Here is a 16595-nt window from a genome sequence, read left to right as displayed (position 1 = left end):
TCACTACCACCCCTCACATCCAATGAATCACTAAATCTGAGCCTGTCTACTAAATATTTCTTGGTCTCCTTTTCTCTTTCCCTTGGACCTCTGCTCCGGATAACACTGTACCAAGATCACTGTCAGGATCTTCTGCCTGTGCTCCCAGCCTTTTCTTGGCTCCTCACATCTCCATTCCCTCTGCTGCCAGGGACCTTTCTAAAACACAAACGTGACCCTGTGACTCCTCGTTGTTGATATTCATTGATTCCCATTCCCAGCTGGAATAAAACCAAGTGTTCTGAATTGGGCTTACAAAAGAATTGTTCATGACCCAGTTGCCCTCTACCTTGCCAGTCCCATGTCTAAGACCTCATATTTTGTGTCGCAATATTATCAACCTGGGGGGAAGTCCAGTGCCCCGTGCCTTTGCTCAGGGTCCTGTGCCCATCCCTCCCTCAGAAAAGTGTGAAAGTGAGTTGGAGTATTTTTTCCAAGTTATTTGGAAAGGAGTGTTTCAGATAATTACTATACCACTAACAATTGCATACTATTGCTACTATATGCGGATTTCCCTGGTGGCTCAGCAGTAAAGAATCCACCTGCAATGCAGGAGACCTGGGTTCAATCCCTGGGTCAGGAAGATCCTCTGGAGAAAGAAATAGCAACCCACTCCAGTATTCTTGCCTGGGAAATCCCATGAACAGAGGAGCCTGGCAGACTACAGTCCATGGGGTCACAAGAGTCAGACACAACTTTAGCAACTGAGCACACACACACGCCATCACCACTACTATATGCTGCTACAGAGAATTTCCTTTATTCTTTTTTAAAAAATATTTATTTATTTATTCATTTATTTATTTTTAGCTACTCTGGGTCTTCCTTGTTGTGTGCAGGCTTTCTCTAGTTGCGGCAAATGCGGACTACTTTCTAGTTCTGGTGCGCAAGCTGCTTATTTGCGGTGGCTTCTCTTGTTAGCTCAGTTGGTAAAGAACCCGCCTGCAATGCAGGAGACCCCTGCTTGATTCCTGTGTCATAAAGATCCGCTGGAGAAGGGATAGGCTACCCATTCCAGGATTCTTGGGCTTTTCTGGTGGCTCAGCTGGTAAAGAATCTACCTGCAATGAGGGAGACCTGGGTTCAGACCCTGGGTTGGGAAGATACCCTGGAGAGGAGAAAGTGTTCTGGCCTGGAGAATTCCATGGACTGTATTAGTCCATGGAGTTGCAAAGAGCTGGACACGACTGAGCAAATTTCACTCTCTTGTTGCAGAGCACAAGCTCCAGGCACAGAGGCTCAGTAGTTGGGGTGCACAGACTTAGTTGCCCCATGGCACGTAGAATCTTCCCAGACCAGAGATCTAATCCACACCCCCTGCATTGGCAGGAGGATTCTTAGCAACTGGACCATCAGGAAAACCCTTCTTTATTCTTTATTTCACCCAAGAACCCTTGTTGAAATGTCCTATCCACCCCAAACCAACAATTTATTCAGCAATAATCCTACATTGTTGTTGTTGTTGCCAAGGATAAATTTTTATTTTTCAAGTAAAAATAGAAATTTTGGAAAAGTTACATCCATCACCATGACAATGACAGTTTCTCAGTAGTTAAATACTTTTCTGATGAGATCAATGGAGATGTTACCAATGTGATTTTTGGGAGTCCAATGGTTACAACTCTGCTTCCACTGCAGGGGGCACAGGTTCGATCCCTGGTCAGGAAACTAAAGATCCCACATGCCATGAGGCACAGCCAAAGCTAAAACAAAAGAGAAAACTGCTTGTATAAGAAATGTGTTGACATTTGGTGTATGTTCATAACTCAGTGAACCTTCCAGATGACCAATACAAAATGATGTGTGAGTGAAAGATCCCACATCTTGATAGTAAAAGATAGAGCGATTGATTTTTTAAACTTCATATTTTGAGATAACTTTAAACTTATAGAAGTGTTGCATAAATAGTACAGAGAGTTCCCATATACCGCTCACCCATTCACCTTATGATATCCATAGAACAATCATCAAAACTAAGAAATTAATCTTCATCCAGTATTATTAACTGAAATACTGTATTTATTTGGATTTCACCTGTTTTTCCACTAATGTTCTTTTTCTGTCCCAGGACCCAATTCAAAATCTCACATTGATTTGTCAAGTCTCTTTACTCTCCTCCAACCAGTGACTGCTCTCTTTCAGTGACCTTGACACATTTGAATAGCTGATTAGTTGTTTTTGGAAAATGCCCCTGAAGTTGGGTTTGTCTGATGTTCTCTCATGATTGTATTAAGGTTATGCATCATTGGGAAGGATACCACAGAGGTAACGTGACTTTCTCAGGGTGTCAACTCAGGGTTACATTATGTTGAGCTCTTGGTTAAAGTGGTGTCTGCCAGAGTTCTCTGCTGTAAAGTGAGTATTTTTCCCTTTTCAATTACTTAGTACTTGGGGGAGAGCAAAGGATCTTAAGGTATAAAAAGTTCTTTATATGATTCGTATTCCATATGATAGCTAACTTTTAAGAACTAGTTATGGGGTTGAGATAAAATAACAAAGAAGAAATAGTCACAAATATATGAAAAATACTATGAAAATTTGGCTCCTCTCTCCAGCTACACATCTGTGTGAAGCCAGAATAATCCCATATTCAGCAAAGATATAAAAGAAGTACTAAAATTCTAAGTTAATATTATACCTAAACAACTACACACTTAAAAAGTGTGCTGCTGCTGCTGCTAAGTCACTTCAGTCGTGTCCGACTCTGTGCGACCCCAGAGATGGCAGCCCACCAGGCTCCCCCGTCCCTGGGATTCTCCAGGCAAGAACACTGGAGTGGGTTGCCATTTCCTTCTCCAGTGCATGAAAGTGAAAGGTAAAAGTGAAGTCACTCAGTCATGTCCGACTCTTAGCGACCCCATGGACTGCAGCCTACCAGGCTCCTCCGTCCATAGGATTTTCCAGGCAAGAGTACTGGAGTGGGGTGCCATTGCCTTCTCCAAAAGTGTGCTAATTACACTTAAAGTCAATTATGTGCTTGTGCTTTTGTGCTTAGTTGCTCAGTCATGCCCGACTCTTTGCGACCCCATGGACTGTAGCCCAACAGGCTCCTTTGTCCATGGGGATTCTCCAGGCAAGAATACTGGAGTGGGTTGCCATGCTCTCCCCCAGGAAAGTAAATTATACCCAGAACCAAACTGAAATTAAAACTCAGGTTAGATTGTGAGCTTTATCACACAGTTTTCTTTAGAAGTTTTGAGACACTGAGAAAGTTCATGGATTTCCATCTAGTTCCAGAGTGTTCAATTAAGACCCTGGGCACAGGAGGCAGAGCGGAGGGGAACTTGGAGTGGTGTGTGCAGTTGCACACAGACACACACACACAAACATCCCTCATCCCTAATTTATCCCAAATATTAACCATAATCTCCTCCCCCTTCTGTATCTCGGTGTCCTCTGTACTCAGTGTAATGGAGAAATAGAAGGGGAAAGGAAAGAGGGGAGAGTGGGGACCTGCACAGCCTCAGGAGCAAACCAGGGGAGTGAAAGGAAGAACAAGAATGTCCAGAGCCCTTCCTTCCTCCCCTCCAGCTCCCATCATACCTCTGAAAAAGAAACCCCAGGCTGGACAGGAGGGTCTGATGACTGTCACTCTAAGCTCACTAACCCAGGACATTTGCTTTGCTGACGCCCAGGGCTACATGAGGTATTCTGCTCTCTTCTATGGCTACTACAACAACCAGAGGACCATCGGGTGGCTGAGGTACAGGTTGCCCATGGCTTACTTCATGGTGGGGGTCAGCGTGTTCGGCTACAGTCTGATGATCGTCATTAGATCGTAAGTATGATTATCCCATTTACAGGCATTTAATCTTCCCACAAACAGCCCACTCCTATGGTCACACTGGGCCTACTTACCTTCTTCTCAGGGATTTAGAGAGAAAACAAGGAAACAAATCAAATGCAGGTTGTCATATGAGGCATGAAAGATATATACAGGTTAATGTGGGAAGTTCTGGAAAATGGGATAGACACTCCTTTAGAAGAAGCTGGCACAGCACTTTAGACAAAGCAAGAGCATGTGCAAAGGCCCTGAGGCAGTGAATATCCTACTGAGCCCCCAAAACGGTCAAAAAGCCAATGTAGGGTTTCCCTAGTGCCTAAATGGTAAAAAAAAAAATATCTGCCTGCCAATGCAGGAAGCACAGATTCAATCTCTGATCCAGGAAGACCCTACAGGACATGGAGCAGCTAAGCCATGTGCCACAACTATTGAACCTGCACTCTAGACCCTGGAAGCCAAAACTACTGAAGCCCGCATGCCCTAGACCCCATGCTCTGCAACAAGAGAAACCACTGCAATCGCAGCAAGGAGTAGTCCCTGCTGTCTACAACCAGAGAAAGCCCACATAGCAATGAAGACTCAGGACAGCCATAAATAAGTAAATAAAAATGATTAAAATCTTAAAAAGAAAACAAAACAAAACAGTATGGCTTGAAGAGGAACATGGCACCTGGTAATGAAATACTGGAGAAGTTTTTGAGGCCTGTTTCTGTTTTCCTTAGAGCCTGGCTTCCTCAGAAAAACCCTCTGCTGTAAGCTCATGTGAAAGCTGAGGCGGCACTTACAAAGATACAACAATGAGGCTAAACCAGCGTCTGTGGCAGTGACTAACCTTGGTGTCCTCTCCAACCCCAACTCTGCTTTTCTCTGTGGTCAGAAATGGTGCTTTAATACGTTTGTGCCTCCTAATTCATATTCTCTGAAGAAAAAACTTGGGTTACCCCCCCCCCCGGATTGCCTTCTTCTAAGTCAGGGGATCCCAGTCAGCACAGGCTGTGCAGGATGGGGGCATTCTGTGCACAGACACGACCACCACACCCCCGCTTCAGCAGGGCCACTGGAGGTCACGTATCCTGGAAGAGCAGAGCAGCTGTGTACACAGCAGAAGCAGAGAGCCCTTGAAGCCCGACCAGAACCCCACAAGGCGATGGACAGGCCCAGCTGGGTTTTCTCTCTCATCCACTGAGAGGAAAATGCTGCTGTTCATGAGAGCCTGTCTGGCATGAGACAGTGACCACTACGTGACATGTGGCTACCCAGCTCTATCAAGCAAAAGGAAGAAAAACAAGGGGGCAGGCGAGACAGGTTGGTTTTATTCTTAGCCCTGGCATTGTTACATTTTTCCCAGCAAAGTGTAAGGATATGGAATGTTTCCCTGTTGAACCAAAAAGCTAAGGCAGCCAGGCCCCTGAAACAGCAAATCCCAAAAGCCAACATGTCAGATAGAGTCAGAGAGCAGCAAACCCCCCTGTTGCATATGATGGGACCCCTGTCTGGGATTCCATGGTTCTCCCAGGGTGGATCTCCAGGAAGCACAAACAGAAGATGAGGACAGGGAGGTTGAAATAGGGGGCTATTGAAGCAGGTCCAAGGTACTTTCCTGCAAGCTTGCTTAAGAAAAGGATGTGTGTCTGATCTGGCTGCAATACCAACTGCCTCAGGGCTTATTGAATTTTATATCAGAAAAATATAATTTTTATCCAAGAAAATAGATGAATTAGAAGGGGATGTTCTTGAATTTATGGTTGCTAGGGGGAAGGATGAGGGGAAGGGATAGTTAGGGAGATAGACATCTACACACTGCTATATTTAAAATGGATAACCAACAAGGAACAACTGTATAGCACAAAGAACTCTGCTCACTGTTATATGGCAGCCTGGATGGGAGGAGAGTTCAAGGGAGAAGGGATACATGTATATGTATATATATGGCTGAGTCCCTTTGCTGTTCACCTGAAACTATCACAATATTTTTAATTGGCTATACCCCAATGAAAGTAAAAGTGAAAGTTGCCCAGTTGTGTCCACCTCTTTGTGATTCCATGTCACAAAGACTCTATACAGTCCATGGAATTCTCCAGCCAGACTACTGGAGTGGGTAGCCTTTCCCTTCTCCAGGGGATCTTCCCAACCCAATAGAATACCCCAACAAAAAAGTTTAAAAATAAAAAAATACATGTGCAAAGAAGTAATGGCAATAAATTTTTGAAAAGGAGGGGATGTTCTCTGTGAGATGAGTTCTAAAATATTGGCACAAGAATTCAGACGTCAGGATAGAACGCATGGTTATGTGTCCTGTATCCATGCTGGCTTCTTGTTATCCAACTGACACCATGTATGCTCACAGGGCACTCTGACTTTGAGGGGAAGGTGCTCTGGCTGGCAGTAGCCTGACTCAAATCCGTCTTAGCTCTTTTCCTTCACTGGATATCTGCCACCTGTGCCCAAGACTGGGCTGACACAGCAGACACAGCAGCCCTAACGACAGCGGTCTGTGCCCTGCAGGATGGCCAGCAACAACCAGGGCAGCACGAGCGAGGGGGACAGCGATAACTTCACATTCAGCTTCAAGATGTTCACCAGCTGGGACTACCTGATTGGGAATTCAGAGACCGCTGACAACAAATACGCCTCCATCACCACCAGCTTCAAGGTAGTCACCTCGGGGCCGTTTCCACTTCCTGGGGAACTCTGAGTCCCTCCGGTCATTGGGAGAGTTCTCCCAGCTGGGGCATGGGAAATAAGATCCCCAATTAGCCTTCAAGATCCTCAAGCCTTCAAGAAAGAATGCTCATGGGTGGTACACACCATCTGTTTCTTAATGTGGTTGAGAATCATGGATGCTGGGCCCTGCCTCTTTCCTCTCAGAACTGCTTTCTGCTGGAGAAAGTGAAAAGGACTCACTTGGGGCAGCTGTTCTCAACTTTTACACATATTTGCATGATCTGAGGTGCTTTAAAAAATCTTCTGGGCCCCACCCCCAGAGACTCTCATATAATTGGTCTAGGGTGGGGTCCTGGCATTGGTTTTTTTTAAAAAAACTTCCCCAGGCAATTAGAACACCCACAGAGAGTTCAGAACCCTGGTTTGGGGATATGGGAATAAATGAATCAGTTAAATGTATAATTCCACACTCAATTATCTTATTAATTTGCTCAAAAGAGAGATGTGAGGTGGCCTACAGAATAAAGGACAAAAACAAGCCTGAGGGTAAGCAGTTGGAATGAAAGGGGAAGCCCTGCACATCTTAGTTTTTCCCTCCATGACCGTATATACCACTCAGGGTTCTTTACTTTTAATTGAAGTATATTTGATTTACAACATTGTGTTAGTTTCTGTTGTACAGCAAAGTGATTCAATTATACATATATATTCATTTTCATATTCTTTACCATTATAGGTTATTACAAGATATTGAATATGATTCCCTATGCTATACAGTAGGACCTATGTTTTATATATAATGGTAGTTTGCATCTACTAGTCCCAAACTCCTAATTTATTGCCCTGCTATCTCCTTTAGTAAACTTAAGTTTGTTTTCTAAGTCTGTGCATCTGTTTCTGTTTTGAGAAAAAAAAGTTTATTTTTATCATTTTTTAGACTCCACTTATATATAAACAATATCATGACATTTGTCTGTCTCTGACTTACTTCACTTTCTATGATAATCTCTGGATCCATCCATGTTGCTGCAAATGGCACTATTTCATTCTTTTTTATGGCTTTTAAAATTTTCATCCTTTTTAATATATGATTTTCCATATGTACCACATCTTCTTTATTCATTCATCTGTGAATGGACTCTTAGGTTGCTTCCTTATCTTCGCTATTGTAAATAGTGCTGCTTTGAACATCGGGATGCTTTTATCTTTTTGAATTAAAGTTTTCATGTTTTCCAAATATATGCCCAAGAGCGGGATTGCTGGATCATGTGGTAGTTCTACTTTTAGTTTTACTGTTCTCCATAGTGACAGCTCCCAGGTAGCCAATGCAGGAGACATAAGAGATGTGGGTTTGATCCCAGGGTCAGGAAGAGCCTGGAGGAGGAGGACATGGCAACCCACTCCAGTATTCTTGCCTGGAGAATCCCTTGGACAGTGGAGCCTGGAGGGCTACAGTCCATAAAGTCACAAAGAGTCGGGCATGACTGAAGTAACTTAGCATGCATGCATATAGTGGCTGCAACCACTTACATTCGCACCAACAGTGTAGGAGGGTTCCCTTTTCTCCACACCCTCTCCAAAATTTGTTATTTTCTCCCATTCTGTAGGTTGCCTTTTTTTTTTATGGTTTCCTTTGCTGTGCAAAAGCTTATAATTTGATTAGGCCCCATTTATTTATTTTTGTTTTGTTATTTTTATTGCCTTAAGAGAAGGAAGGAGATTTTTTTTTTTTTTGGAAGGAGATTTTTTAATCAACTAACAGTTATTGTGTTCAGGTTCAGCTTCAACTAACTCATCAGGCAGTTAAAATACATTAATGCACACAGTTCTCACAACATGTGTCCTGTTATATAAGTATATTATTTTGGTTTTTAACATATTCAGAGAAGCCTTCTCCTTCCTAGATGTTCAAAGTGCTTCATAGAAATTGACCTGCTTTGCCTCTCTCTAGTAGTCCTGGAGGAAGGGTCAAAACCCCTGTTGACCCCTACCCTGCCCTTAGATGCTCCATCACAGGCTCCCCATTGCTGTGGACAGGAAAACTGAGCCAGCTCCCCGCTCCAACAACCGCCAAACCTAGAGGACTCTGGGCCTCATGACTCAAGCCCTGTCCCTGGTGGGTGTACCTGCCTTCTGCAAGCAACAACTGGTATCACTGGGCAGCAGTCCATTCTCCTCCCAGAAGGGCCAAGAGAGAGGAGAGGGAAGAAGACAAGGCCATCAAGTCTACACCACTGCTGTGTTGTAGATCTGACCCCTGTAAAGTCCTGGAGTAACAAAGTCTGACTGACCAGACAGGGGAAGCATTGGACTATCAAGAACTCTGAATGGTTTCAAAGAAGACATACAGATGGCCAGCAGGCACATGAAAAGATGTTCAACATTGCTAATTAACAGAGAAATGCAAATCAAAACTACAATGAGGTGTCACCTCACACCAGTTAGAGTGGCCATCATGAAAAAATCTACAAATAACAAATGCTGGTGAGGGTATGGAGAAAAGGGAACCCTCCTTCAATGTTGGTGAGGAGGTAAGTTGCTATAGCCACTATTGAAAACAGTATAGATGTTCCTCAGAAAACTGAAAGTAGAATTATGATATGATCCAGCATCCCACTCCTGGCCATATAGCCAGAGTAAACTATAATTCAAAAAGATACATGCACTACTGCATTCATAGAAGCACTATTCACATTAGCCAATATATGGAAACATCTAAATGTCCAACTATAGGTGAATGGATAAAGAAGATGTAATATAATGTGTGTGTGTGTATATATATATATGTATATATATACACACACATACTACTTGGTCATAAAAAAGAATGAAATAATGCCATTAGCAGCAACATGGATGCAAGTAACGATTATCATACTAAGTCAAGTCAGAAAGAGAAAGACAGATACCATATGAGATCTCTTATATGTGGAGTCTCAAGTAAGACACAAATGCACCTACCTCTGGAACAGAAACAGACTCACAGACGTGGAGAGCAGACTTGTGGTTCCAAGGGGGAGGGGGCTGAGGGAGGGGGCAGAGTAGGAGTTCGGGTTCAGCAGATGTAAGCTTTTATATATGGAACAGATAAACAACAAGGTCCTACTGTATAGCCTAGGGAACTATATTCAATATCCTGTGATAAACAATAATGGAAAGAATGGGGTTTTTTTTAATGTATACATATATAACTGAATCACTTTGCTGTGCAGTAGTAATTAACACAACATTGTAGATTATATTCAACTTTAAAAAAGTAAAGAAAGATCTCCTTCCAGGACTTTTGTGTCCAGGGGACCTCGTTTTCCACCCTTATTCTGCCACATACTAATTGTGCCACATTCTAATTTCACATACTATAAAAAATGTACTAATGCAGGGCATGTTTAATAATAAAAAATCTATTGTATTTGTATACACTAGCAGCAAACAATTAGAAGGCAATTTCATTCCATTTATAATAAAATGACATAAAGTACAATAAAATGACACAAAGTGTAAAAAATTCCAAGGAATGAATTTCACACACACACAAAACGTGCAAAGCTGCCTACACCAAAAAAATATAAAACATTGCTGAAAGGAATTAATAAACTCTAAATAAATGGAGAAATATACCATGCCCGTGGATTAGAACAGTGATCAACAAACTATAGCCCAGGGTCCAAATCCAGCCTGCTGTCTATTTTTATAAATATCATTTTATTGAAATGAAGTCATACCCATTTATTATATATTGTCTATAGTTGCTTTCATGCTACAGCAACACAGTTAAGTAGTTATGAAAGACACGATGTGGCCTGCAAAGCCAAAACTATTTACTTTCTGATTTTTATAGAAAAAAGTTTGACCAGAACTTTTTTATAGAAAAAGCTAGCCCCTGGCTTAGAAGACTCGATATTTTTAAGATTCAATTTTAATCTATTTGATCTGTAGATTTAAAACAATCCCAGTGGGTTAGAAAAATCTCTCTGGGCATCAGTATCTATAATGTGGGTAATAAAGGTAACTACTATTGGTTTGTTGTTGGGATTAAGAAGAATAATGCATGGAAAGCATTTAGCACTGCAGCTGACATACAGTAAGTTTCCAATAAATCTAAGCTTTTGTCATTACATGTACCGAAATGGCAGTAACAACAAAAAATGTAATTTTTTAAGATTCCTTTTTTTTCCTTCCCGTTCTATTGAAATACAGTTGAAAGACAGCACTGTATAAGTTTAAGGTGTACAGTACTTATACACTGTATAAGTTTAAGGTGTATGCTTTAACTTACATCATGAAATGACTAGCACAATAAGTTTAGTGAACATCCATCATCTCGTATAGATACAAAATTAAAAGAAAAAATTTTTCCTTGTAATGAGAACTTAGGGTTTACTCTCTTAAAAACTTTCATATATAATATACAGTAGTGTTAATTAGTTTCATCATGTTGTACTTTGGGACTTCTTTATCTTATAACTAGAAGTTTGTATCTTTTGACTCTTTCTTCCAGTTCTCCCTCTGCCTCCAACCCCTACCTCTGGTAACCACAAATCTGATCTCTTTTTCTATAAGTTTGTTTGTTTGTTTAAATATAACTGACCTACAATTCAGTGTTACTTCTTATTGTACAGCATAGTGATTCTATATTTCTATACAATTCAAAATGGTCACCATGGTAAGTCTAGTTATAATATGTCACCAAAGATATTTGTACATTTTGTACATGTGTACATTTCATACTCATGACTCACTTATTTTGCAAGTGGAAGTTTGTGCCTCTTAATCTCCCTCACCTACTCAAAATATATTTTCTCGAAGAAAAGTACTAACTTCCACAAGACCGCAATGCTACCACCCCAATTACTTAATTTCTGAAAATGTAAAAAGTAGTCATCTCAGCAACCGAACGATCCCTTGTTATTATTCACATTTCATTTTCACACATCCAGGAGTCAATAGTGGATGAACAAGAGAGTAGCAAAGAAGAAAATGTCCATCTGACAAGATTTCTCCGTGTTCTGGCCAACTTCCTCATCATCTGCTGCTTGTGTGGAAGTGGGTACCTCATTTACTTTGTGGTGAAGCGATCCCAGGAATTTTCCAAAATGCAGAATGTCAGCTGGTATGAAAGAAATGAGGTAAGATGTTACACCTGCTGAAGTGAATATCCTGAAATTGCCCTGTTCCTATGCCATTCAGCTGAATTATTGAATTCTGGACTGTGGGACTTATTTTTAAAAGTGAAATTACATTGCTTTTAAGTCAAGTAACATGAACATCTTGAACAGTCACCTGTTATTAGGCTTTCATAGCTGGATAAAGCTGGATTCAATTAATATGTCAGTCAGCTAAGTAGCCAGTTGTCGTAACATGAATTTTTAAAAAAGATGGTCCTTTCCTCAGGTCTCTACAGTGCCGTAGATCATAAGTCAGTTGTCTAGTACTGCATGGGTGTGATTCTGGGCTGCCCTTCTGTTCCGCTGGTCTATTTGTTTATTCCTGCACTAATAACATATTGATAAACTGTGACTCTATAGTATGTCTTGATACCTGATAGAGTGAGTTCTCTCATCAAGAGTCACAATAAAACATATTAAGGTTTTATTGTGATTGTGTTGAACCTATAAATCTCAGGAATTTGACATCTGTGGTAGTTGGCAAAAAATGGCTACAAGTTCTTCCCATTCTTATATGCACATTTTTTTGAAATGTGATTTTATAGCCCCTCCCATGAAGAGGTGAAATCTGTTTCCCAAACCCTTGCCTTAGTCAGTGAAACGATAACAACCATGATACAGTTCAGTTCAGTTCAGTTGCTCAGTCATGACCGACTCTTTGTAACCCCATGGACTGCAGCATGCCAGGCCTCCCTGTCCATCACCAACTCTCGCAGTTTTCTCAAACTCACATCCATCGACTTGGTGATACCATCCAACCATCTCATCCTCTGTCGTCCTCTTCTCCCCCACCTTCGATATTTCCCAGCATCAGGGTCTTTTCCAATGAGTCAGTTCTTCTCATCAAGTGGCCAAAGTACTGGAGTTTCAGCTTCAGCATCACTCCCTCCAGTGAATATTCAGGACTGATTTCCTTTAGGATGGACTGGTTGGATCTCCTTGCAGATGAGATGACTCTTAATGATTCACAACTTTTACCAAACACAAAGCACTGTCCCATGTGTTAACTCATTTCCTTCTTAAAGATTGCTATTTCTATCAATGCTACTGGTAACAATCATTGTGACAAGCAGTCCCAGAGCATATTGGTTCCTATGTCAGGGTCACACAGCACGTTGTGGAGACCCCAGGTGGGGCATTTCTAGAGGCAGAGGAGGGGGCAGGCAACTGGGAGATGGAGATGCATGACCCTGAGGGTACAGAGATGGTGGACAAGCAAGTGACATTGATGACAAACTAGCCCAGCTTTCCTGACTTCCCAGGTAGAAATTGTGATGTCTCTGCTTGGGATGTTCTGTCCCCCTCTGTTTGAAACTATTGCCACCCTGGAGAATTACCACCCACGCATTGGACTGAAGTGGCAGCTGGGGCGCATCTTTGCACTCTTCCTGGGAAACCTCTACACCTTTCTCTTGGCCCTGATGGATGACGTCCAGCTGAAGGTAGAGACCACAAACTTCTTCCCAATTCTTAGTGTCCACCATGTTGCTTGTTTAAATATAATAATTTCCTTGTGTATGATTTATATTAAGTAAATTTTAGAAAGGTCAGAAAAGTAAATTGAAAAAATGTCACCAGATTCTTATGACCCAAGTGTTAATGTTTTGCTTCAGTTCTTTACTGTCTTTTTCTTAGGCTATCTTTTTTCACATCCTCCTCCAGTCATTTGATAACCTTAATATTTTGTCTGCAGCCTTTCCAGTACTGTTTCTTAGCTGCCATATGTTTACTAGCTGACAAGTGTCCATTGAAATGAAAAGTGATGGTTGAGTTACCCTTTCATCCCTGCTCACCAGTTATGGCACACCCACCAAGTCAGGCCCTGGGAATACAGCAGAGAGCAAGACACAGTCCTGTTCCAGGGGAGACAGACTCATTCATCACAGCACTCTGGGCCAGGTGCTTCAGTTGGGGGTGAGCCCAGGGAAGCAGGACAGTGTACAGGAGGCGCTGCAGACCCCACCATGAGGGATCTTAGCAGACACCGGAAAAAAATCAGAGGGAAGAGCTTATGCAAATAGAGAACTGTGAGTTAGCTGAACAATTGCATGAAGGGCAGGAAGTGAAAGATGAAACTGGGCAAGGATCAGATGGTGATGCTCCTTTTTCCCATGCCTCCCTCCTCATGAATTTTCCTGAGATTAACAAGAAGCTGCTGGAAGATTCTAAGCATAGTAGTGACTGGATCTGGCCCTTGCCTGCCCTCCATCTGCATCTCTCACTTCCCTCCCACCCTAATAAACTGCTTCACCCCTCTGAGCTCACATTTCCTCCCCTCTTGCCTCACTCTCCACTCTCCTCCCCGTGTTTGACTAGTTGAGTTGTCCTGCAGTTTGGCTCAGATGTCCCCACCTCCAGGAAAGGGCCCCATGGTCTGAAGTGGATTTCCTCAGTCCCCAGAGGAAATTTCCCACAGCTTTTATCACTCTGTTCTGCACGTGTCTGTTCCTCTCTCTCGCTTACTACTAGACTGAGGAAGGGTAAGTGTCACTTACTAGGCTGGCAATTTTCTGAGCTAAACTCCGTTCACTCCTCCGTCACTCTTGTGTCTCCCTTGCCTTATATGCCCAGAATAAATTAATCTCAAAATAAGAATGAATACTTGGATGGATGAGTAATAACTTAAAGAAGAAAAATTCCTGGAAAAAAACCCAGGAACTTCAGCCGGTTGCCCCTCCCCCTTCTCTATAGATTGCAAGGCTGGGGAGGGCAGTTCTGGAGAGACCCTGTTAAGGGATAAGGCAGAGGCTAGATGGTGGGGTTGTGGCATATGCTGGCTTAAATTGTTCTTTCTGTAGAAACTGCTGAACCTTCCCTGGCTCTTTCCAACCCCACATCTCCATCTTCCCTTCTAGCTTTCTAATGAAGAGACGATAAAGAATATCACTCACTGGACTCTGTTTCACTACTACAACTCCTCAGGTTGGAATGAGAGTGTCCCCCGGCCCCCCTTGCACCCTGCAGATGTGCCCCGGGGTTCTTGCTGGGAGACGGCTGTGGGCATTGTGAGTAATTATGCTCTCCTGAAAAGGTGGTCCCTATTCTCAGCTCTTTGTTATCCCTTTCTTCATGTTTCCATGTCTCCAAAATGTCAAGCCAGCATTTCTTAGGAAAGTTCCACCTTTTCACATTGCCCTTTTTTTCAGCGGCCCACACATTTCTCTATGTCCTCCATCTGCCGATCTATACCACTTGAATTTATTTAGAGTTTTACTGCAGATTTCACTAAAAGCCTGAGGTTCTCCACCTGGAAATCATAAATACATAATCGTAAAAACTGGGCACAGGATTTTGTGTGTATATGCATCTGTGCATTTTTCTGTAAAGAGAATTAAAGGTTTTCATTAGAAAGTCAAAAATTAACAACCATTTCCGCTTAGCCACTTTCACACTGTCCTTGTACTTTCACAGTGCAGATTTCTAAGGCTAGTGTTCTTTGCTTTCGCAGGCGGAAATCTGAAGTATTCACGGGTAACATAGGGATCAGCTGCCATCTCCTCCTCAGCTGCATCTCTGTGCATGGGGTTTCTATTCACCTGTCACTGCTGAATAATCCACTCCCCTAGAGCATTAGACGGAGAAGGCAATGGCACCCCACTCCAGTACTCTTGCCTGGAAAATCCCATGGATGGAGGAGCCTGGTAGGCTGCAGTCCATGGGGTCGCTGAGAGCTGGACACGACTGAGCAACTTCACTTTCACTTTTCACTTTCATGCATTGGAGAAGGAAATGGCAACCCACTCCAGTGAGCTTGCCTGGAGAATCCCAGCGACGGGGGAGCCTGGTGGGCTGCCGTCTATGGGGTGGCACAGAGTTGGCCACGACCGAAGCGACTTAGCAGCAGCAGAGCATTAGAAAATAGTTTTTAATTGAGGGTAATGAAGTCCAGTGGAAGAGGGGATAACATCACACACCCTGACAAACACTGCCTGCAGGTCCACCAGCAGATATTTTCCTGCTGCAGTCTCTTTCCCACGGGGTCCTGGAGGATTTTCTCTCTACTTGCTTCATGGAGCGCTAAGACTCACCACTTCTCATCTCCTCTGGTCCAGATTCCCCCATTCTCATTAAATCCTCTTCATTTTTAATGTGAAGAGCAACTCACATTTCTAAGCCCATCACAGCTGTGTAACAGAGAAAGTCTGCACATGAGTAAAACCCACCCTCTTTGGAAGACAGAAGAGTTCATTACCTATGTGATTTCTTTGGAATATTCTGCTGTAGAATTTCTCTTTTCCAACCTCACATCCTTGGAGGGCATCTCTCTTGACTTCCTCCCTGAATGCCCATCACTGATTAAACCTTGCTTCTTTCTGAGCTTGCTGGTGATTATAGGTTTGAAGTGTTATGTCCTGCTTACCCATGTTCATCTCCACCCCAAGCCCCAGAGCATCACCTTGCGCAGGTGTGGAGACCAAATACAAGTTGGTTTGTCTTTTACTTAAGAGCATTAGGATTGAGGAAAAAGCATAAAAACTCATCAGCTGTTCATCCAGCAAACATTTATTAATCATCTTGGAAGATACAAAAATGAATAAAGCAGGCCCTATGCCCCTGGGAACTCTAAGTCTACTGGATGTCTTGAAGGTTTTAATGATGTCTGGTAGATCTTTTCAACTTTTTGAAAAATTAAATTATATGTACTCTGCAAAGCAGAGAAAACTTTGTTTCTTTGCTTTGAGCTCTTATTCCATGTGCCTCTGTAAAGAAACCTAGGTTATTTTCTCTACATACCAAAAAAAAAAAAAAAAAATTCAATCAGCAGGGGGTGAAGAATGTCAGCAGCTATCCCCAAGGAGACTGGTCAGATTCAGTCTTAGTTGGTACAGATGGTACTTCAGAGCAGGTGGGGGAAGCAAGGAGTAAGCCTTCAGATCTTTCATTTGTGCAATAGTGCTGATAACTGCCAAATACTGGGTGTTGCCAACTGCCAGGAAATTCGT

At 42.5% G+C, this 16595-nt stretch overlaps 1 protein-coding gene across 1 annotated transcript in view; it reads left to right on the top strand.

Annotated features, from left to right (window-relative positions):
* Nucleotides 1-16595, top strand: part of TMC2 (transmembrane channel like 2) — a 100847-nt gene that overhangs the window by 61092 nt on the left and 23160 nt on the right. Inside the window, exons 8-12 of the mRNA XM_052650431.1 lie at nucleotides 3675-3817; nucleotides 6329-6476; nucleotides 11425-11613; nucleotides 12915-13094; nucleotides 14508-14657. Coding sequence (XP_052506391.1) covers nucleotides 3675-3817; nucleotides 6329-6476; nucleotides 11425-11613; nucleotides 12915-13094; nucleotides 14508-14657 — 810 coding nt within the window. The remainder of the gene's footprint in view (nucleotides 1-3674; nucleotides 3818-6328; nucleotides 6477-11424; nucleotides 11614-12914; nucleotides 13095-14507; nucleotides 14658-16595) is intronic.

Source organism: Budorcas taxicolor, chromosome 13 (assembly GCF_023091745.1).
Source record: "Budorcas taxicolor isolate Tak-1 chromosome 13, Takin1.1, whole genome shotgun sequence".
NCBI lineage: Eukaryota > Metazoa > Chordata > Mammalia > Artiodactyla > Bovidae > Budorcas > Budorcas taxicolor.
This window is presented reverse-complemented; position numbering and strand designations above follow the sequence as displayed.